Source organism: Hemitrygon akajei, chromosome 27 (assembly GCF_048418815.1).
Source record: "Hemitrygon akajei chromosome 27, sHemAka1.3, whole genome shotgun sequence".
Taxonomy (NCBI): domain Eukaryota; kingdom Metazoa; phylum Chordata; class Chondrichthyes; order Myliobatiformes; family Dasyatidae; genus Hemitrygon; species Hemitrygon akajei.
Genome location: NC_133150.1, coordinates 53,819,910 through 53,842,634, shown reverse-complemented (window position 1 = coordinate 53,842,634; position 22,725 = coordinate 53,819,910). Strand labels below are relative to the sequence as shown.

The following is a 22,725-nucleotide window of genomic DNA, read 5'->3' as shown; positions in this document are numbered from 1 at the left end:
GAAAAGAATAAAAAGCAAGGAGATAATGCTGAGCCTTTATAAGACACTAGTTAGGCTGCACTTGGAGTATTGTCAACACTTTTGAGCCCATATCTCAGAAAGGATGTGTTGTCATTGGAGATTCACGAGGATGATTCTGGGAATGAAGATGTTAACATATGAGAGCATTTGGCAGCTTTGAGCCTGTATTCACTGGAATTTAGAAGAATGAGTGAGGATCTCATTGAAACCTACCGAATTTTGAAAGGACTAGATAGGGTGGATGTGGAGAGGATGTTTCCTATGGTGGGGGTATTCAGAACTAGAGGGCACAGCATCAAAATTGAGGGGTGACCCTTTAGAACAGAGGTAATGCGGAGCTTTTTTAGCCAGAGAGTAGTAAATCTGTGGAATGCTCTGCCACAGACTGCGGTGGAGGCCGAGTCTGTGGGTATATTTAAGATGGATGCTGATCGTTTCCTGATGAGAAGTTAGGTGTATGGGATTGAGTAGGATCTGGGATCAGCCATGATGGAATGGCAGAGCAGACTCGATGGGCTGAATGGCCCAATTCTGTTCCTTTGTCTTATGGTGGCACAGACAGTGCTGTAGAGAATTCAGCTGGGGATTCAACAGACTTGCCTGAACAAAAATGATCACAAGTGCTAAGACAATATGGAAGTTTCAGTCTTAAAAAAGGATAAACTGTGAGATTTGTGAACCAAGACACTGGTATCTCATACAAAGCAGAAGTCTTAGGACAAATAGGCAAAGCCAGTGGGAGAAACTAAAGTTGGTACAACTAGAATTACCTAGAAGCAGTCATGGTTGCTTGTACTACAGGGCCAGTCAACTCATCACGTGTAGACAGACTTTATATTGAACCAAGTAAAGATCAGGCTGGCCCATATGAGAAATGTGAGGATGAAGATGTCCTAGTAACTAACGACATATGCCGTTTGAATCTACAACACTGGATGAAATCAGTTGGAGTGTTTGTGGAAGTCAGAAATGTTGGCCAAAAGACAGTGATTACAAGATGGGTGTGCACTCGGAAAGAAACCCTGACATGAATTGTATCAAAAGCAGCTTGGAGGCTAGAGGTTTTGAGGAACTGAAAATAAAAGAACTCTAAAAAGACTCACCAACATGTGCATCAGAGTCTGTCCAACTACTTCTCACAGTGATATGTCAAAAGCACTGACAACTCCATTGTATGGACATAAAATCTGCATCCTTACAGGGAGTGGAGCTGTCATGTGACATTTACATTAAACCCCCGCATGAAGCCAGAAGTGAAGGAACACTGTGGAAACTCAAAAGGTGTGTGAAGAGTCTAGCAGATGCATTACTCTACGGTATAAAAAGTCAATGAAATAATGTTGTAAACAGGTGGAAAGATGTCACAAGTGTATCCAGCTGTTTTTTAAATACAGACAAGTTGCAGAATTTCATGTGATTGGGGTACTTGCCTGTCTGCATATGAGGAGGTTCACAAAACTTTCCTATAACAGTTATCCCTCAGCTAATGTCAGCCTTTCAGGCTGAATGCGAGGAACATGACAGATTCTGCTACATAGGGATAGACATCCTTGCTGTTGATGGAACAGCACAACTGCACCAAGAATCATCATGAATCTTCAGACAATCCACATGGAATCTTCATGTGCCACACAGTGGGATGCACCCCTCAGCGAAGCTGAAGTGGAGCAACTGAGGCCAAAGATAGGTCAGATTCTGTGGATGGCAAGGCAGAGCAGAGCTGACATCATGTTTGATGCCAATTATCTTGGCATCCAGCACAAAAAATGCCGCAGTACAAACTTTAGATGAGGCAAACAAGATAGCATGCAGAATTCAATGTGAAAAAAAGTAGTCTTGTAGTTTCAACAGCTTGGAAAAGATAGCTCGCCGAGGCTGGTTATCTTCAGTGATGACTCACATGGTAATCTCCCTGATGGAAGTACTGATGGGAGAAGAGAGAAGATTTTCACCTCTCTGTTGGCGATCAAAAAGGATCTGAGGAGTTGTATGGAGTACGCTGCAGGAAAAACCCTCGCAATGTCTGAAGGTATTGACAATACTGTTTTTCTGGCCATACTACATTCTGAGCTTCTCCATGGTGATCCAAAGAACGACAGACGATGGAGAACTTGTGTCACAAACAGCTGCTCTTTGGTTGATGCCATCAAATCACCAAGACAGTTACAGAGAAGAGGCTTCATCTGGTGATAAGCAGCATCAAAGAACTAATCCAAGCACAGAAAATTCATCACGTGCTGTGGTCAACTAGAAAGGAACAATTAGCTGACAGTCTGACAGAGAGGGAGTTCCAGCTCTTGTGCTGCTAAAGGCCCTTCGTGAAAACATTTGGTACCTTACGAACTGTATCAACATCAAGGGTTAGAACCGATCCCCATATCCTAATAAGCATTTGAGTTGATATATATATATATATATATATATATATATATCTATATATATATATTATATATATTATATATATTATTTTTGTAGTACTCTGAAAGCATTAATTGAGGGTATAGAGAATCTCAAGAAATTTATTAAGCCTAACAAGAAGAGTTAAAAGTAATACATCTAAACCAATGGACATTTAAGATTATTTTATGTACATGAAGAGGATGGGAGATTGTTGGGTTCTATTTATTTGGGTAATGTCGACATTTAGTCAGGATGTTCACTTTCCCTTGTATGGGCATGTGTGTGAAAGTGGTGGGACGATGGTTGGTAAGAAAATGGCAGCCTAGCGTACGAAATTTGAACGGAGAGAGTTAAGTTGTCAAAACAAAAGAAAATCTTGCCTTTGTTGTTTGCAAGTTGTACTAGGTGTCCATGGATTTAGGTTCCACACACAACCTGATGCAGCTACGTACAAAGGTGATCATCAGAATGTGGGCAACATTAGGTACAGATTTGCTCCCATTGTCCAGGGAGTTGTGTGTTGTGACTCATCTGACCCACTCCATCTTCAATCCCCAGATGAATCTGAAGATGTCTCGGGTGATTCCCAAGCTGGAGAAGGGGGTAGAAAGATCACACCTGCACCTAGTACCGCAGCCCTGAGAACACCCCATCCCTGATGTCCAGGTTCTTCCCAATTATCCAGAGGGAGCACCACAATCCCAATTTCTGATCCCCAGTACCTTCACGTAATGGGACCTAACAGTAAAAGGGACACTGGGTGGGTGGGGCCAGTTGCCGAAGAGCATGGTTTCCCTGATGCCAATTCAGACTGGTTGCGGATGCTGATCTATCTATGAACTGGCCTCTGACCCAAACAGGAGATGATGATATTGTCCATGTACAGGGAGGTTTTCACTTAGGTCCCTCCATTATCCGGCAGCGTCACCCCCTTATGCTCTCGTCCTTCGACAAAGAGTTCTATACAGCACACAAACAAGACGGGAGAGAGGGCAGTATTGCCTGACTCCAGACTTGATGGGGAAGCTGTCTATTTCCCACTCATTGATTTGGACTGTGGAGAGCTGTTGGATCCCAATTTCTGATTCCCTCCCCAAAACCCAGTTTGGAGAGTCCATCATATACCTGTGTAACATGCTGTCAAAGGCTTTTTCCTGCTCCCAAGATGACCAGCCAGGCATCCAGTCCTCTGATCTGCGTGGTGGCGATGGTATCTGTGAGCAGCCTGAGGCTGCCAAAGAGCTTCCTGTCAGGTACAGCATAGGTTTGGTCCAAGTGGGTCACCCATTCCACAACAGACCTGACTCTGTCAGCAATGAAATGGGTCTTCCATTCCTGATGTCATCTCTCTCCCCCTTCTGCTTGTAGACGATGCCCTTCCTCATGGAGTCCGACATGCTGCCAGCCAGAAGCATAACATTGTACACTTCCAGTAGGTCTGGAATGAGGAAATGCTTGTTTCAGACCGATCTGAGTGGGAAACAGTGCTGTGGAGTTGTAAATCTCTCAGCCCAGGGAGCCCTGTACGCCAGCAGTGAGAAAGGTGGAACTGACGTCCAAGCCAGATGGAATAACACTTCAACCAAATGGCCTCCCCTCTACTCCCTTCTTCTCAGCAGCCAGTGTGTGTTACTGTATCTCCGGACCCCTCCATGTCTCAATGACACCCCTCACTCTACCCACATCGATGGTGCTATTCTCTGCATGTCTCTCACCAACCCTTCTCTCTCCCTCATGCTCCACATGAAACAGCTGGACGTGTCCCAAAGTCCCAGCTGCCTGTACCTGACCCAAGCCTCCTGCTTTTCTTTTAACCAGAGCATCAATAATTTTCATCTTCCTCGGTGCCCCAATAATGCCCGCCTTGCCTTTCAGTGCAGACCTCCAGATCGCACTTTTCAAAGCCTCCCTTTGCCCACAAACAATCTTCATCAATCCATTTTGCCGGGGGAGGGGTTTACCGGTGGGATTAACTCTCTCACATCGGACGCCCCATCCCCGATCACACGGGGCGAATTCCCTGCCCGCCTCTCTCTCTCTCTGGCAGAGAGGGAACATCCCATCCCTATTCTCATCCTCAGGTGAAGTGCGCAGTGTCTCGGCGACACTGCCGTAAAGCAGCGACGCGTTCATCCAGGGGAACGGTTGCCGGGCAACGGGAGCGGCTGCAGGAAATGCAGGTGAAACTTCGAGAGAGGGAAAGAGGGAGGGTGCGAGGGGAGAGGTGGAGAGGAGGGAGAGGTGGAGAGGAGGGGAGATGGAGAGCGGGAGGGGAGGGGATGGAGAGAGGGAGGAGGGGGAGATGGAGAGAGGGAAGGAAGGGGATGGAGAGAGGGAGGGAAGGGGAGATAGGGAGATGGAGAGAGGGAGGGTGCGAGGGTGAGAAGGGGAGGAGAGTGGGGTGTGGAGAGAGAGAATGGTGAGAGAGGGGGTGAGTGAGGGGGAGTGAGAGGCAGAGAGAAGGTTGAGGGAGAGAGAGGGAGTTGGAGAGAGGAAGAGGGGGAGGAAGGAGAGAAGGTGGGAGAGGAGTGAGAGCGGGTGGTGGAGGGGGAGCGAGGTGCGTGGGTGGAGAGAGGGAGGGAGGGGAGTGAGGCAGGGGCATGGAGGGGAGAGTGGGAGTAGTGAGGGAGGGAGGTGAGAGGAAGGGCAGAAGGAGTGCAGAAAAAGAGCCAGAGAGAAAGGGGAGAGAGAGATAGGGATAGAAGGGGAGGGAGGGGAGAGTAGTAGAAGGGGAGAGAGAGAGAGATGTTCAGAGGAAGAAGAGAGGGACAGAGTGGCCTCTGAAGGATGGAGGGGTCAGGGAGAAGGAAAAGATGTGGTATGGAGGGTTGAACAGAAGAGTGAGCTTCAGGGAATGGGAAGGGGAGGGGTGGGGAAGTGGCGTCGAAAGAGAAAAGGGAAGAAAAGTGGAGGGACAAAGAACACTTAGGTATTGTGATTCGTTGGAAGTGAAGTGACGGATTGAGTGCTCCAACCAACATAATTGGCTGGATTGATGTCAACTGGCCAGTGATAAGAATTAACTCAATGGTCAGCTGTGAGGAAATCAAACTGTGATTGGAGAATAACAGTAATTAGTCGAATATTAGGGAGTTGAAAACAGTTGAGGTTGCAATTGCTTAAATGGTTGGCATGTTGCTTGCTTGATGGCGAGTAATGGTAATTAAATGGATGGCCATGGCCCTGATTGACTGAATGCCCATCACTGGACAGATAGCCAATGGTTGTGATTGGTTGATGTTGATGACTGGTTGAATGACTGATACTGATTGGCTAAATGCCCAGCACAAGTTAGATGGCCATTGGTGGTGTTGAGTTGAGGATGCTGGTGATAATAAACTTGATTCTGATTGGTTGAACAGACTTGGACAATGATGATGCCTGAACAAAGTTCTGGAGGAATTCAATGGGTCAGGAAAAGGATGGTCAGTGTTTCAGATTACTGAGAGTATAGAATGGTGTTAGCCAGTGTACAGAGATTTGAGTGAGAGGTGAGGTAGGATCTGGTTGGTGTTAGGGGGAGAGGGCAGATAGGGTGATGGGAAGATGGAGACAGGTGGGAGAGGGAGGATGAGGCTGGATATGGGAAAGGGAAGAATAGAATGTGAGAATGAAGCTGGTGGTTGGGTGGCAGAGGAAAGGGGCACAATGTTGCATGAATCTTCTTTAAACTTTCTCCCTCACTCTTTAAACCTATGCCCTACTCTCTATTACTTCCAACCTGGAATAAAGGTTCTGACCCTATCCACATTTCTCTCAGGTCTCTCCACAGCCTTCAGCATTCCAAAGAGAAAAAAACAAACACTAGTTGGTCCAGGTTCCCCTTATATTGGCATTGGTTTATTCTTGTTACTGATACAGTGATACAGTGAAAAGCTTGTCTTGCTCTCCGTTCAAACAGATCAGATCATTACACGGAGCATTGATGGTAAAACAGTAACAATGCAGAATGTCGGGGCTGTCCATTATGAGTTTGTACATTCTCTCTGTGACAGTGGGGATTTTCTCTGGTTTTCTCATACATTCCAAAGACATACGGGTTAGCAACTTAATTAGTCATTGGGTGGCATGGACTTGTTGGGTCGGGAGGGTCTGTTAGCATGCTGTATCGCTAAAATAAAAGTCTATAAGTTAGAGAGAGAATTTAGAATAATTGAATTATAAGCATCATGAACAAAGCGGATGAGCTTAGAGCATGGATCAGTATTTGGAGCAGTGAGGAGGTGGCCATTACAGAGACTTGGATGGTTCAGGGGCAGGAATGGTTACTCAGAGTGCCAGGCTTTAGATGTTTCTGAAAGGACAGGGAGGGAGGCAAAAAAGGTGGAGGTATGGCACTGCTGATCAGAGATAGTGTCACAGCTGCAGAAAAGGAGGGAGGATGAAAAGTCATGGAGGGATTGTCTATGGAGTCTCTGTGGGTGGAAGTTCGAAACAGGAAAGGGTCAATAACTCTACTGGGTGTATTTTATAGACCACCCAATAGTAACAGGGACATTGAGGAGCAGATAGGGAGACAGATTCTGCAAAGGTGCAATAATAACAGGGTTGTAGTGGTGCGAGATTCTAATTTCCCAAATATTGATTGGTATCTCCCTAGAGCAAGGGGTTTAGATGGGGTGGAGTTTGTTAGGTGTGTTCAGGAAGCTTTCCTGACACAATATATAGATAAACCTACAAGAGGAGAGGCTGTACTTGATCTGGTATTGGGAAATGAACCTGGTCAGGTGTCAGGTCTCTCAGTGGGAGAGCATTTTGGAGATAGTGATCAGAATTCTATCTCCTTTACCTTAGCATTGGAGAGGGATAGGAACAGACAAGTTAGTAAAGTGTTTAATTGGAGTAAGGGGAAATATGAGGCTATCAGGCAGGAACTTGGAAGCATTAATTGGGAACAGATGTTCTCAGGGAAATGTATGTCAGAAATGTAGCAGATGTTCACGGGATATTTGTGTGGTGTTCTGCATAGGTACATTCTAATGAGACGGAAAGGATGGTAGAGTACAGGAATCGTGGTGTACAAAGGCTGTTGAAAATCTAGTCAAGAAGAAAACAAAAGGTTCAAAAAACTAGGTAATGAAAGAGATCTAGAAGATTATAAGGCTAGCAGGAAGGAGCTTAAGAATGAAATTAGGAGAGCCAGAAGGGGCCATGAGAAGGCCTTGGCAAGCAGGATTAAAGAAAACCCCAAGGCGTTCTGCAAGTACGTTGAGAGCAAGAGGATAAGATGTGAGAGAATAGGACCTATGTGTTACAGTGGAAAAGTGCGTATGGAACCGGAGGAGATTGCAGAGGTACTTTGCTGCAGTATTCACTACAGAAAAGGATCTTGGCGATTGTTGGGATAACTTACAGCGGATTGAAAAGCTTGAGCAGAAAGATATTAAGAAGGAGGATGTGCTGGAGCTTTTGGAAGGCATCAAGTTGGATAACTCTCCGGGGCTGGATGAGATGTACCACAGGCTACTGTGGGAGGCAAGGTAGGAGATTGCTGAGTCTCTGGCAATGATCTTTGCATCATCAGTGGGGACGGGAGAGGTTTCAGAGGTTTGGAGGGTTGCAGATGTTGTTCCCTATTCAAGAAAGTGAGTAGAGATAGCCCAGGAAATTATAGACCAGTGAGTCTTACTTCAGTGGTTGGTAAGTTGATGGAAAAGATCCTGAGAGGCAGGATTTATGAACATTTGGCGAAGCATAATATGATTAGGAATAGTCAGCATGGCTTTGTCAAAGGCAGGTCGTGCCTTATGAGCCTGATTGAATTTTTTGGGAATGTGACTAAACATGAAGGTAGAGCAGTAGATGTAGTGTATATGGATTTCAGCAAGGCATTTGATAAGGTACCCCATGCAAGACTTATTGAGAAAGTAATGAGGCATGGGATCCAAGAAGACCTTGCTTTGTGGATCCAGAATTGGCTTGTTCACAGAAGGCAAAGAGTGGTTGTAGACAGGTCATATTCTGCATGGAGGTCAGTCACCAGTGGAGTGCCTCAGGGATATGTTCTGGGTCTCCTTCTCTTCGTGATTTTTATAAATGACCTGGATAAGGAAGTGGAGGGATGGGTTAGTAAGTTTGCTGATGACACAAAGGTTGGGGGTGTTGTGGATAGTGGGGAGGGCTGTCAGAAGTTACAGCAGGACATTGATAGGATGCAAAACTGGGTTGAGAAGTGGCAGATGGAGTTCAACCCAGATAAATGTGAGGTGGTTCATTTTGGTCGGTCAAATATGATGGCAGAATTTAGTATTAATGGTAAAACTCTTGGCAGTGTGGAGGATCAGAGGGATCTTGGGGTCTGAGTCCATAGGACACTCAAAGCTGCTGCGCAGGTTGACTCTGTGGTTAAGAAGGCATATGATGTATTGGCTTTCAACAACTGTGGGATTGAGTTTAAGAAGGGAGAGGTAATGTTGCAGTTATATAAGACACTGGTTAGAACCCACTTGGAGTACTGCACTCAGTTCTGGTCACCTCACTACAGGAAGGATGTGGAAACCATAGAAAGGGTGCAGAGGAGACTTCCAAGAATGTTGCCTGGATTAGGGAGCATGCCTAACTTGGCCTTTTTTCCTTGGAGCGACAGAGGATGAGAGATGACCTGATAGAGGTGTATGAGATGATGAGAGGCACTGATCATGTGGATAGTGAGAGTCTTTTTCCCAGGGCTGAAATGGTCATCATGAGAGGGCACAGTTCTAAAGTGCTTGGAAGTAGGCACAGAGGAGATGTGAGGGGTATGTTTTTTTACGCAGAGGGTGGTGAGTGCATGGAATGGACTGCCGGCGATGGTGGTGAAAGTGGTCTTTTAAGAGACTCTTGGATAGGTACTTGGAGCTTCAAAAAATAGAGGGCTATGGGTAATCGGAGGTAATTTCTAAAGTGAGTACATGTTCAGCACAGCATTGTGGGCCAAAGGGCCTGTAGGTTTTCTATGTTTCTATTATAGAAGTAACACGTTATCTGCAGGGATCAGCTTGTGAGTTGTCACACTTCAGCACCATCAACATCCTGGTGAACCTCTTCTGCACCCTCTCCAAAGCATCCACATCCTGTAACAGGGTGTCCAGAACTGCACACAATACTCCATATATAGCCTAGTCAAAGCTTTATACAACTTGCGCCATTAGAATGGAAACAGAAGAGCCTGCAGGTGTTGGAAATCTGGGACAGCATACGCAATGCTGGAGGAACTCAGTAGGCCAGGCGAGGGGAATACACAATCAACATTTCAAGCTGAGACCCTTCATCTGAACTGGAAAGTAATATATACTAAAAGAGATGGGAGGAAGATGGAATCTGATAGGAGAGGACAGTAGACCATTGAATGTATAGGTGATGAGCAGATCAAGAGGCTGGTGGGGGAGTAGAGGTGGGATGATACAGGGTGATCAGATATGGGGAAAAAACAAGGGACAGGGGTGAGCAGTTACTGGAAGTTAGAGGAAATGATGTGCATTGTGTCCTGTTGGAGATAACCAGAACAGAATATGAGGTGCTGCTTTGCTAATCTGTGTCTGGCCTCTATGTGGCAGTAGAGAGCCTTTGGACAGGCATATATCCCTGTGGGAATGGGAAGTGTAATTGAGTGGTCAATCGCTACTGTAGCATGCTGTATCACTAAAATAAAAGTGGAAATGTGGGAGATCATGGCTGATAAGTCAGATAACGTACTCACCAATGTAGAGGAGGCTGTGTGAGAGCAGTGGACACAGTAAACTATATTTTAATAAATAATATATATTATTTTGATAAATTAACCATTTAATTGTATCCAGTGCTCCTTCCCTTTATTTTATGGTCCACTGTCCTGTCCTATCAGATTCCACCTTGTCAGCCCTTTGTTCTTTCCTCCTATCAGCGTGCAACTTCAGACATCATTCCTGCTCTCTCTCCCCCACCTCACCTGGATCCACCCATCTGCTGCCAGTGTTTTCTCCATCCCTTCCCACTACTTTTTTTTATGCTGGCCATCTCCCCTCCTTTTTATTCCAGTCATAATGATGGGTCCCAACCTGAAATCTCCACTCTCCATACATACTACCTGAACCACCAAGTTCATCCATCACTTATAGAGTCATAGAAAAGTTCAACACATAAACTGGCCCCTCGGCCCATCTAGTCCATGCCAAACCATTTAAACTGCCCGGCATACCCCTACCATCCATTTACCTATCCAAACTGCTGTTAAACATTGAAATCAAGCTGGCATGTACCACTCGTGCTGGCAGCTCATTCTACATTGTCACTGTCCTGAGTGAAGAAGTTTTCCCTCACATTCCACGTAAACTTTTCACCTTTACTCACTTGGTGTTGCAATTTGATTTTTAGTTTAATGCCCCACCCAACCAATGCTGTAAGCCAATTTTACCACCTCTCCATGTGTTGCTATTTAATTAATAATTGGTTTACTGCTGGCATGTACTAAGGTACAGTGACATTTTTGTTTTGTATGCATAATTCATTTCATTACATCAGTGCGTGATGTAGTATGAGTGAAAACAATAACAGAATGCAGAATAAAGTGTTGCAGTTCCAGAGAAAGTGCAGCGCAGGCTGACAATAACTTGCAAGGGCCATAATGCAGCAGATGGTGAGGTCAAGAATAGCCTAACATACTAAGGAAACAGAAGCCATCCTTGAGCCTGGTGGTACGTACCATCGGGCTTTTACATCTTCTGCCCAATGGGACTGGGGAGAAGGGAGAATGTTCAGGGTCATATTGGCAGCTTTACGGAGGCAAAGAAGTATTGAAAGAGTCACATGCAGGGTGGTAGTCAAACCAAACCATAATGTCTCCAGGTAGGATGCTTTCTACAAAGAATGGTGAGGATCATTGGGTATCTGCCAATTGCATTCAGCCTCATAAGGAAGAAGAGAAGCTGGTGAGTTTTCAATAAGCATTGGAGTTGAACGAATGAATGAATGATCTTTATTGTCATTAAATATAGATACAATGAAACTGTTTGGCTTCCTCTCAGGCAATTAAATAAAGTGGTAGATAAAAACAAGACAGTAATAGAAAAACAGTATTAAATAGATAAATAGCAGAAAATAAGTTGCAGCAGCACCAGAATATCACAGTAATGCACAAAGTGCCATTAGTGCAAGTATTTGAATCCTTGTGTGTGTTCACAGTTTCAGTCATTGTTCTGTGGGAGTGGTGTGATGGAGGCCATAGCTCTGGGGTAGAAGCTATTCCTCAGTCTATTTGTTCTGGCTTTTAGTGTCCTGAACCTTTTGCTGGACGGCAGCGGGTCAAACAGGGAGTGGCCGGGGTGTGGGTTATGCTGATTGCTTTCCTCCTGAGTCTGCTGGAATAGATGGTGTCCAGTCCTGGGTTGCAACACAATTTCCCTCTGCACATCAATGCTCCTGTCATTTGCAGTGTACTTTGCTCCAAAGTCAAATGCAAAAGCAAAGTGTTATCATTTCAGAGGACCTGTCCTGGGCCCAGAATGTAAGTACAATTAGAAAGAAAGTATCTCTACTTCCTTAGGAGTTAGTGAAAATTCGGCATGACATCTAAAACTTTGATAAACTGCTGTAGATGTGCAGTATAGAGTATACAGACTGGCAGCATCACAGCCTGGTATGGAAACACCAAAGCCCTTGAACAGAAAATCCTACAAAAGGTAGTGGATACAGCTTAGTCTATCACAGGTAAAGGCCTCCCCATTTCTGAGCACATTTACATGAAATGTCACAGGAAAGCAGCATCCATCATCAGGGATGCCCTCCACCAAGAATATTCTCTCATCTTCTTGTTGCCATCAGGAAGAAGGTACAGCAGCCTCAGAACTCACACCACCATGTTCAGGAACAGTTATAACTCCTCAACCATCAGGCTCTTGAACCAAAGAGGGTAACTTCACTTGCCCCATCACTGAACTGTTTCCACAACCTGTGGAATCACCTTCAAGGACACTTCATCTCATGTTCTTGCTATTTATTGCTTATTTATTTGTAATTATTATGATTTATTTCTTCTGTTATTTGCACAGTTTGTACTCTTTTTCACACTGGTTGAATGTACAAGTTGAGTTGAATTGAATTGTACTGAATTGTCTTTATTTCTTATATCCTTCATATACAAGAGTAAAAATATTTATGTTACATCTAAATGTGCAATTTATAGTAATTTATAATAAATAGTATGTACAACAGGATAGTCAATATAGCGTAGAAATACAATTGTACCTGCATGAGTTTATCAGCCTGATGGCCTGGTGGAAGAAGCTGTCATGGAGCCTGTTGGTCTGGGCTTTTATGCTATGGTACGATTTCCCAGATGGTAACAGCTGGAACAGTTTGTGGTTGGGGTGACTCTGGTCCCTAATGATCCTTCGGGCCCATTTCTCACACCTGTCTTTGTAAACGTTTTAAGTAGTGGGAAGTTCACCACTCTCTGCAGAGTCCTGCAATTGAGGTAAGTACAGTTCCCATACCAGGCAGTGATGCAGTCAGTCAGGATGCTCTCAATTGTGCTGCTGCAAAAAATTCTGAGGATTTGGGGGCCCATATCAAACTTCTTCGCTGAGGTGAAAGAGGCACTGTTGTGCTTTTATCACCACACAGCCCGTATGTACAGACCACGAGATCCTCGGTGAAGTTTATGCCGAGGAACTTAAAGCTGTTCACCCTCTCAACTTCAGATGTCAGTAGGGGTTAGACTGTCTCCATTCCTCCTGTAGTCCACACAACCAGCTCCTTTGTTTTTGCGATATTGAAGGAGAGATTGTTTTCATGACACCACTGTGTCAGGGTGATGACTTTTTTCTGTAGGCTGCCTCATTATTATTTGAGATTTGATTATTTGAGATCAATGTAGTGTCATCAGCAAATTTAATTAGCAGATTGGAGCTGTGGGTGGCGACACAGTCATAGGTGTACAGAGAGTAAAGGAGGGGACTTAGGACACAGCCCTGAGGGGCACCTGTGCTGAGGGGCAGAGGTGGGGGAGCCCACTCTTACCACCTGCTGGCGATCTGACTGCAAGTCCAGGATGCAGCTACACAAGGTAGGGTGAAGGCAGAGGGCTCTGAGCTTCTTGTTGAGACTGGAGGGAATTACGCTGTTGAATACAGAACTGTAGTCCAAGAACAGCATTCTCACGTAAGCATCCTCCTGTGAGGTCTTTCATTAATTCTATTATTTTCATTGGATTTATTGAGAATGCCCGCAAAAAAATGAACCTCAGGGATGTATATGGTGACATACTATGTACTTCGATAATAAATTTACTTTAAACTTTAATCAAAAGTACATCTTATAGTTGCCCAGATCAAGTTCTATCTTCCAGTTCTCTGTCCAAATTTCCAACTGCTCTGTATTTTTTGACAAACTATTCATTCATATGTTCGCCTGGTCTGTGCTTGGCCTCACTGTGTAGAGGACACCACAACAGGTGAGGTTGGAGGAGGTATATGTGAATCTGTGCATCGCTTGGAAAGTCTATTTAAATCCCCAGATGGCATTGAGGAAGGAGGTGTTCAGTCACTTGGCATCTCCTGTGGGTGCAGGGAAAGTACTAGAAGGTGGGAAGGATGGGTGCAGAGAGGTGAGTGAGGAGAGAAGAGTGCCCAGGGAAAGCAGAAAGGGGTGGAGAGGGGAAGGTGTAACTGATGGTGGGATCATGTTGCAGCTGGTGAAAATATGGATATGGATATGCTGAAAGTGAAGGCTGGTGGTGTGAAAAGTGAGGACCAGAAACTCAATCTCTGTTCTGTCTGGGCTGGTGGGGGTGAGGGCAGATCTGCAGGAAGCAACAGAGAGCACAACGTTCTGAAGGAGCAGGATATTCAGAATGTCTGGGAGCAGAAAGCCTAGATCTGAGTGCAGATACAGTGGAAGTGAGAAGGGGGTGGCATCTATACAGGATGGAAGTGTAATGGAGGAACCTCTGGGTTTGTAGTAGGTATTGGTGGATAGTTCGTTTCCTGTCACGGAGGCTGGGAGATCCAGGAAATGAAGAGAGGTGGCCAAAATAGGACTAGCAAAACTGAGGATGTCCATTGATGCTGATTGGTTGGACTGTCCAGTGGTCCTAATTGGCTGTAGATGGCTCCTTCCTTGGTCGGTGACACTGTTCTCTCTTCCTTCTCTGTTGCAGGACGGAGCGGTGGGGCCTGGGGCTTTGCAGTGTCCTGAGTTCCGCTGGAGCTGGAAGAAGATGGGTTCCTCTGCGCTCCTGGCCCGAGCCTTCCACAGCGCAGACCTGGTGGGAGACAGGCTGGTGGTCTACGGAGGGATGCGGTCAGCAGAGCCCAGAGAGGGGCCGCTGGGTGATGCAGTGATTCTAGGGGTGGGCTCATTGGCAGTGGAGGGAGTGGTGTCGGGCGGGCCACCCCGCAGTCACCATGCCACAGTGGTGCTGCAGGAGCGCTGGTTGCTGGTGGTGGGAGGGTGGGACGGCAAGAGGCGGCTGGCTGGGGTTCACGCCCTGGACCTGGGTGGGTACGAGACCAAGCCCGGCTTCTGGAGGCAACTGGAGCAGGAGCAGCACAGCCAGGCACCTGTGGGACTGAGTGGCCACAGTGTCACCAAGCTGAGCGAGCAGCGGCTGTGGGTGGTGGGACGGGAGGGAGGGGTCCGCACCCAGAGGAGGTTTGCCAGCATCTTCCAGCTTCAAGTGGACATGCAGCATGGACGCTTCCGGTAAGTCAGCCAGACATTCTAAACCGTTCCTATCCATGTACTTGTCCAAGTGCCTTTTAAATGCTGTTAACTTACCTGCCTCAACACATCCCCTGGCAGCTTGTTCTATATGCTGACCAGCCTCTGGGTGAAGAAATTGCCTCTCAGGTTCCTATTAAATCTTTGTCCTCTGCTTCTTGATTCTCCAATTGTGTGAAAAAGACCATGCACATTCACCCTATCTATGCCTCTATAAGGTCATCCTTCCTTCTCCTAAAACAGTCCTTCACTGCTCAGCCTCTCTCTATCCCAGCAAGGTCTGCACTCTTTCCAGCTTAATGGCATCTTTTCTATAGCAAGGTGTTGGCACATGATATTCCAAATGCAGGCTCACTGAACGTCTTGTACAACTGTAACATATCTCAGCTTCTACACTCAGTGCTGTAACAGATGAAGACCACCAGGACAGAAGCCTTTTTCACCACCCGTTCTGTGACTCCACTTTCAGGGAAATATGCAATTTTATTCCTGGATCCCTCTGTTCTACAACACTCCCCAGGGCCCTACCATTCACTAGGAAATTCCCCTGGATCCCTCTGTTCTACAACATTCCCCAGGGTCCTATCGTTCACTAGAAAAGTCCCCTGGATCCCTCTGTTCTACAACACTCCCCAGGGCCCAAACATTTGCTGGGAAATTCCCCTGGATCCCTCTGTTCTACAACACTCCCCAGGGCCCTATCATTCACTAGGAAAGTCCTGCCCTCCTTTGAACATAGAAATCTATAGCACATTACAGGCCCTTCGGCCCACAATGTTGTGCCAACCATGTAACCTACTCTAGAGACTGCATAGAATTTCCCTAGCACATAGCCTTCTATTTTCCTAAGCTCCATGTAAAAGGCCCTATTGTATCCTCCTCCACCACCGTCACTGGCAGTGCATTTCATGCACCCACCACTCCGTGTGTGACAAACTTACTCCTGACAATCCTCTCAGTACCTATTTCCAAGCACTTTAAAACTATGCCCCCATGTGTTAGCCATTTCAGCCATAGGATAAAGCCTCTGGCTATCCACACAATCAATTCCCGTCATCATCTTATACACCTCTATCAGGTCACTTCTCATCCTCAGTCGCTCCAAGTGGAAAAGGCCAAGTACACTCGACCTATTCTCATAAGGTATGCCCTCCAATCCAGGCAACATCCTTGTAAATCTCCTCTGTGCTCTCTCTATAGTATCCACATCCTTCCTTAAGTGAGTGACCAGAAATAAACACAGTACTCAAAGTGGGGTCTGACCAAGGTCTGATATACCTCACGGCTCTTGAACTCAATCCCACAGTTGATGAAAACCAACACACTATACACCTTCTTAACAACACTGTCAACCTGCGCAGCAGCTTTTGAGTGTCCTATCGACACGGTCTCCAAGATCTCTCAGATCCTCCACACTGCCAAGAGTCTTACCATTTATATTATATTCTGTCTTAAAATTGACCTACCCAAATGAACCACTTCACACTTTTCTGGGTTGAACTCCATCTGCCACTTCTCAATCCCGTTCTGCATCCTATCTCTGTCTCACTGTAACCTCTGACAGCCCTCCAGAGTTTGTGTCATCAGCAAACTTACTAACCCACTCTTCTACTTCATCATCCAGGTCATTTATAAAAATGCAACACTTTATTTTCCCAAGATGCAACACTTCATACTGACCCAAATTAAGCTCTATTTGCCATCCCTCACCCCACTTCCCCATCTGATCCCCTCTGAATCCTGATAACACATGTAACCTTCTCACTGGGACTCATACAAACTTAGATCATTAGCTACCTCTGCCAACAGCCATGTGGCCCAGTGGTGAGGCCACCTTTTGTAAGTAATGTATGTCTAGCGTCGGTATGATTTGGAGTTCAATCAAACAGGAACGTTGCGATGTTCTGATGAAAGGAACGATTTGAGTGAATGCTGTGTAAATACTGTCCATACCCAGTTATCAGTAGTCCAGAAATGACAGATCATTCACCAACATAAAATTATAGAAAGTATATTTATCAATTTTCAACTTTATCAAACAGCTAACAAAGAAACAAAAAGAAAAAAGAGGGCCTATTACAGTTACACATAAACGATGGAGCTCATTTCTGTAGTAGCTGTGTGTATTGCTTTACTCACGGCGCTGAATTCCCATCACCAAGCGCAGGCTGAACTTCCCTTCTTAAAATTCTCTGCCTTGTGAAGCACTCCGTGCAATTGGGTCTTCCCTGGTGCTCTTCTCTCCATGTCTCCCGCCAAAAAGACCTCAAACCAGTGTGCTGTCCTTCAGAAATCTTATCCTGCCCAGCTCTCTAGAACCTTCTCACCCATCCCACAATCCTGATTAGCTGACATTCCAAAATTGGACAATGTGGCTCCTTATCTTTCACCAGCAGGACAGACTGTTTTTACAGAATCTGCTAAAATACCTCACAGCACAGCAGTGGAAATTTTAACCAGGGCATTATACACATCTCCACTATCGAACACCACCAACTTTTCATGACATCCACGTACTTGCTAATCATGCTTTGTAGATTCCCATTCGAGTGGTGTGGGAGTGCAAGAAGGGAGGGGATAGGGTAGTGGGAAGCCAGACCACTCCCCCGACATCTTGCAGCGACCGTGTTGTGAGAGGGCTCTGATGGGACTATGGAGCATGGGCTCTCTGACTGCCTGTCCCTCCCCAGGTATGAGGAGCAGGCCTCACGCACAGCCTCGCGCTCTGGACACTCGGCTACCCTGTGTCAGAGAGGGGGCCGAGGGGAGGCCACCTTTCAGCTGTTGCTGTTTGGGGGACGCAACACACCTGGCTTTGAGGTGGCTGGGCACTGGAAGGAAGGGGTTGTGAAGGTCAGTGATGGGGGGGGGGGGGGAAGGGTTGTGAGGGTCAGTGATGGGGGAGGGGGTGTGAGGGTTAGTGACGGGGGAGGGGGTGTGAGGGTTAGTGACGGGGGAGCAGGTGTGAGGGTCAGTGACGGGGAAAGGGGGCTTGTGAGGGTCAGTGATGAGGATGTGGTCAGGAAGATCAGAGTGGGGAGGGTGGGGATCTTGCTCAGTGATAAGGAGGGGTACGGAAGAGTGATTGGGAAGGTGTGGGGGGGGGGGAAATTACCCTGGAAGGTTCAGCAGGGATAAACAGTGGGAGGAAGGAGACTGCTGGAGGAGATGGAATGGCAGAGTGGAGAGGACAGAGGAGACAGGGAATGTTGGAGATAAACCTGAGAACGGAAGGAAAAGCTGCAATGGAAGTGTGTGGCTCTAGGGAGGGTGGATGATGGGATAGTCCAGTTGACTATTTCCCCATTGATACTAACCACCTCTCTGATGCCCCACAGCCCCAGCAACCCTCTACCCAAGGCTTGGTTGAGAAGTTGAGCTCCCTTATTGCTGACAAGGTGGTGACCCCTGGCAGCCCAACACCTCGCCGACACCACTCCATGGTTCAGGTGGGACCTTTCACCCTGTTGCATGGGGGTGAATCATTCAAGAAGGCCATCGACACAATCTGCAGTGACCTCTACATCTATGACACACGTGAGTGTCAGAGACCTTGACAGGGAGCTTCACTCTGTGTTTGACCTATGCCCTGGAGAATGTGGTGGGACAGTGTCAAGGGAGTTTCACTCTGACTCTGACCCATGCCCTGGGAGTGTGTGATAGGCCAAGGTTCACAGTGAGTATTTGATCCCAGTCTCTTGTTTCCTCAGGATCTTGTGCTGGGCAGTGGTACCGGTTCCCTGCCTCTGACGTAGAGCTGAAGAGAGTTGGACATCGGATGGTAGTGCTAGCGGAGCAGCTGTGTGTGATCGGAGGTCTGGGACCAGGTGGCAAGGACTGTCCTCCTGATATCTACACCCTGGACCTCCACTGCTGACCCTAGCTGTGGGAACCCTGTGATTCAAATAAACATGCTGTCTGCCCCACTCATGTGGAATGCTTATCGTGTTCTGGGCTTTTATCCTACGTTTATACAGCACGGAATCAGGCCATCAGGTCCACGCTGGCCAGTCAGTATCTGTATTGCTCCCATCTCCAGTACTTGTCTTTGTGGTCTTTTGAGTCAAGGGGACATTGTGCTCATCTGGACAATTGTTAAATGTCACTGGTGTAGTTCCTCCACTCTCTCCAGCTGTGTTCTGAGTACTCCCCACCCTTCACCTTCTTCATACAGGTGATAAACGTGTCCTTCTAAATCCCTCCTCAATACCCTGAATTTATGTGGCCCAGTTTTACCAAGCCATGATGAGATACCTCTGGTTTCTGCCACCCCTGCAGGCAACCTCATCAACTCTGTCAGTCCGCTCTCTAATATTTAATCCTACTCACACCACACCTTCCTCTTTTGTTCTGTATGCTTCTCCCCAAACCCCACCCCTCCTGCAAGTTGAAGCTTGCTTCCTGTCGACATTGAGCCAGGCAGGTAACCCAATCCACACGAACAGCCAAACACTCTGTTTCTCACTGGGCTGAGCAGGAGGGTCAGAGTCAGACAGAAGCGTAACAGGCCATTAAACTGTCGGTGACTCCCTCCAGCTGTGTGTCAAAGGCACTCGTCACTCTCTGAGTGACAAAGGTACCTACCCCGCTTCCTCCTCACCCTGATCTGTGTCCTTTAATTTCATCCACCTCAGGATATAGGGAAAATTCCTGCAGTCTGTTCTATCTCATTTTATATACAGGTGTCTCCCCCCCCCCCCCACCTTTACAAAGGTAGAGCGTTCCTATGAAACCTTTCTTAAACTGAAATGGCGTAAAGCGAAGAACCATTAATTTATATGGGAAAAAATGTTTGTAAAAGTGAAAATCCTCTTTGTAATGCGAAAACAGGTACTAATGTAGGTCTTTTGTAAAAGCGAAGTGGCATAAAGTGAACATTCGTAAAGCAGGGGACACCTGTATTCCAGTCCCGCCTCTCCTAACTTCCTCCACTCCTGGGGGAACAGACCTAGCCTCTTTTCAGAAGTGAAATCCAATGTCCCAGGCAACATGTTGGTGAATTCCCCTCTGCACTGTTCAGTGATAATCACATTCTTCCTGTAGCCTGCAGACCAGAACTGCACTTAGTAGTCCAGCTGAGGACTGAGCAAGGTTTTAAGAAATTGAAACAACTTCTCTACTCTTGTACTCAGTGACAGTAGTAATTGTGATCAGTATCCCTCGTGCCATCTTAATGACAACGTCTACCTGAGCTGCCACCTTCAGGGATCTTTTATTTTGCACACCAAGGTCCCTCTGTTTGTCAATACTCCATACAACCTTGTCATTCATGGTTTCTGTCATATATATCAAACCTCCAGCATCTACATTTGAGTCATTCACATGAACTACAAACTGCAAGGGTCCTAGCACCTATCCCTGTGTAACACAAATCACCCTTTACCATCTCAGTAACACTTCCATTTCCCATTTGCCTTGAATCCCATGGGCTCTAATCTAATGGTCCAGTCTCCCCTGCAGGACCTCGTCAAAGGCTTTACTGATCTTACGGACATCAACAATATACTTCATTACCTCAGAAATATTCATTCAAATTAGTAAACCACGATTTTCTACAAACACAGCTATGCTGCGCATCCTGTATCAATCTCTCTGCCTTTCCAACTGTAAATGGATCCTGTGCCTCAGATGCTTGGCCCACTGTATGTTCCCTACTCCCCTCTTTGAACGGGAATTGGGGGCACATTTGTCATCCTCCAGTTATCCATCTGGCAGCACATTGGTGTTCAGGGAAGGTTTCAAAATCTGCCATGACTCCAGCCGTCTCTTTCACCTTCCACAGCAGCTTGGGACAGGGTCTGTACATTCTCCCCATGGAACGTGTGGGTTTCCCTCACAGTCCAAAGACGTACTGATTAATAGGTTAATTTGTCATTGTAAATCGTCCTGTGATTAAGCTAGGGTTAAATCAGGAGATGCCAGGTTGGGAGGTTCAAAGGGCCAGAAGGGCTTGTTCCACACTGTATCTCAATAAACAATCCCACCCAGATATCACATCTCTTTGATTAGGAAGACCTGAACAACACTTTCATCTTCCTCTCAGCGAGTTTAGCAGTTCCCTTTGTGAATGCTCAAAGTATTCATTTAAGCTCTCACCTACACTTTCTGGTTTCATATACAGATTGTCCCTAATGGACCTTGCTCTGTTCCTAGGCATTCTTTTGTCCTTAATATACTTACAAACCATCTTCAGATTTTCCAACCCTCTGATTTCCTTTGCAAGTCTCTCCCTACATTTCGTCTCTTCCTGTCATTAGTTTGCTTCACCTACCACATGGTTCCTTTTTCCTCTTTATCCAACCCTTCAAATCCCTCTAGATCCAGGTTCTGCACTTGCTTTCCTTACAGGAATGTGTCAGCCCTCAATTTGCTGCTTTTACACTGAATGCTTCCCACTGTTTAGATGTCACCTTACCTAAAAGTCAGTGCTTCCAGTCTACTATTCTCTGGTCCTATCGTTTTAAGAAAATCAGGCTTCCCCCAGTTTAAGCACTTTATTCTATGTCACCTATTCTATTCAAAAATCACATAGATATACAAAGTTATGGCCATTATTTCCAACCGGTGCTTAGGAGTAGAAGATTGTGAATCACTGCCTCCATCCGACCAGCTACATTGCCCAAGACAAGGTGTAGTGATGCACTTTCCTTGTCTGTCCATCTACATCCAATCTCAAAGCACTGCCTCTGGGCCTTAAACACTCTCTTGTCCACCCATCTACATCCAACCTCAGAGCTGTGTCTTGAACACTTCCCTTGTCCGTCCATCCACATCCAATCTCGAGGGGCTATCTCTGGGCCTTAAACACTCAGTCCCACAGTCCAAAGACTCCCAGGTAACACCTGGGAAAGTGAAATAATGAACTCATGTACTCTACTTCAATATTTTTCCTCTTTTTGCACTTATTAAATTTGTATATTTATATGCAAACCAGTACAAGATTTATATTTCTTATGGGAACCATTATGATAGAGCTGAGGATGATCAAGCAGATTTACAAGTAGATGATGGGTGTAAGATGAATGTAATGAAGGACACGCCAATGATTGGGTACAAATGCAGACAGAGCAAAGTGTTAAATAGTTCCATAGACAAAATTCAAAAGGGTGAAGAATGCAGGACTGAAGGTACTTTATTTAAATGCGTGTAGCATTTGGAGTAAAGTGGACAAACTCGTGGTGCAATTAGAGATTGGTCAGTATGACACTGTGGGCATCACTGAGCTGTGGCTGAAAGGCCTTAACTGGGAGCTTATCAAAGGATACTTTGTACTGGAAGGACAGGCAGGAAAGCATAGGCAGTGGTGTGGTTCTGTTGGTAAGAGATGGAATTACATCTTTAGAAAGAGGTAACTTAAGGCCAGAGAATGTTGAATCTTTGTGGATCAAGTGAAGAAATTGCAAGGATAAAAAAAAAATTATGGGAATCGTATATAGGCCTTCAAATAGTAGCCAAGATGTGACGTTGAGATTGCAAAGGAAACTGGAAAAGGCATGTAATAAGGGTAATGTCATTATTGTAATGGAGGACTTCAAAATGCAAGGGGAATGGGAAAATCAGATTGGTGTCAGATAGCAAGAGGGAGTTTCTTAAATGCCTACAAGATGGCTTTTTAGAGCAGTTTGTGCT

The 22,725-nt window shown here is 46.0% G+C and overlaps 1 protein-coding gene and 1 pseudogene across 2 annotated transcripts; one reads left to right on the top strand and one right to left on the bottom strand.

The window, feature by feature from the left end:
* Nucleotides 1-3,911, bottom strand: part of LOC140717417 (V-type proton ATPase catalytic subunit A-like) — a 49,032-nt pseudogene extending 45,121 nt beyond the window's left edge.
* Nucleotides 3,912-4,441: 530 nt separating this feature from the next.
* LOC140717416 (kelch domain-containing protein 9-like) lies at nt 4,442-19,070 on the top strand. Of its 2 annotated transcripts, none has more exons than XM_073030968.1 (5): nt 4,442-4,601; nt 14,534-15,078; nt 17,787-17,949; nt 18,435-18,633; nt 18,807-19,070. In XM_073030968.1, exons 1-5 carry the CDS (start codon nt 4,596-4,598, stop codon nt 18,971-18,973), a joined length of 1,080 nt encoding a protein of 359 aa, XP_072887069.1. In that variant the 5' UTR covers nt 4,442-4,595; the 3' UTR covers nt 18,974-19,070. The 2 variants fall into 2 exon arrangements, with proteins under 2 accessions (XP_072887069.1, XP_072887070.1); XM_073030969.1 differs by lacking the exon at nt 4,442-4,601 and adding an exon at nt 5,315-5,350.
* Nucleotides 19,071-22,725: the final 3,655 nt, after the last annotated feature.

Bases quoted from the DNA above. Each gene is read 5' to 3' on its own strand.
- LOC140717416 (XM_073030968.1), top strand. The intron at 17,950-18,434 runs GTCAGTGATGGG...GATGCCCCACAG, and splicing joins GGAAGGAAGGGGTTGTGAAG to CCCCAGCAACCCTCTACCCA. The intron at 18,634-18,806 runs GTGAGTGTCAGA...TTGTTTCCTCAG, and splicing joins CCTCTACATCTATGACACAC to GATCTTGTGCTGGGCAGTGG.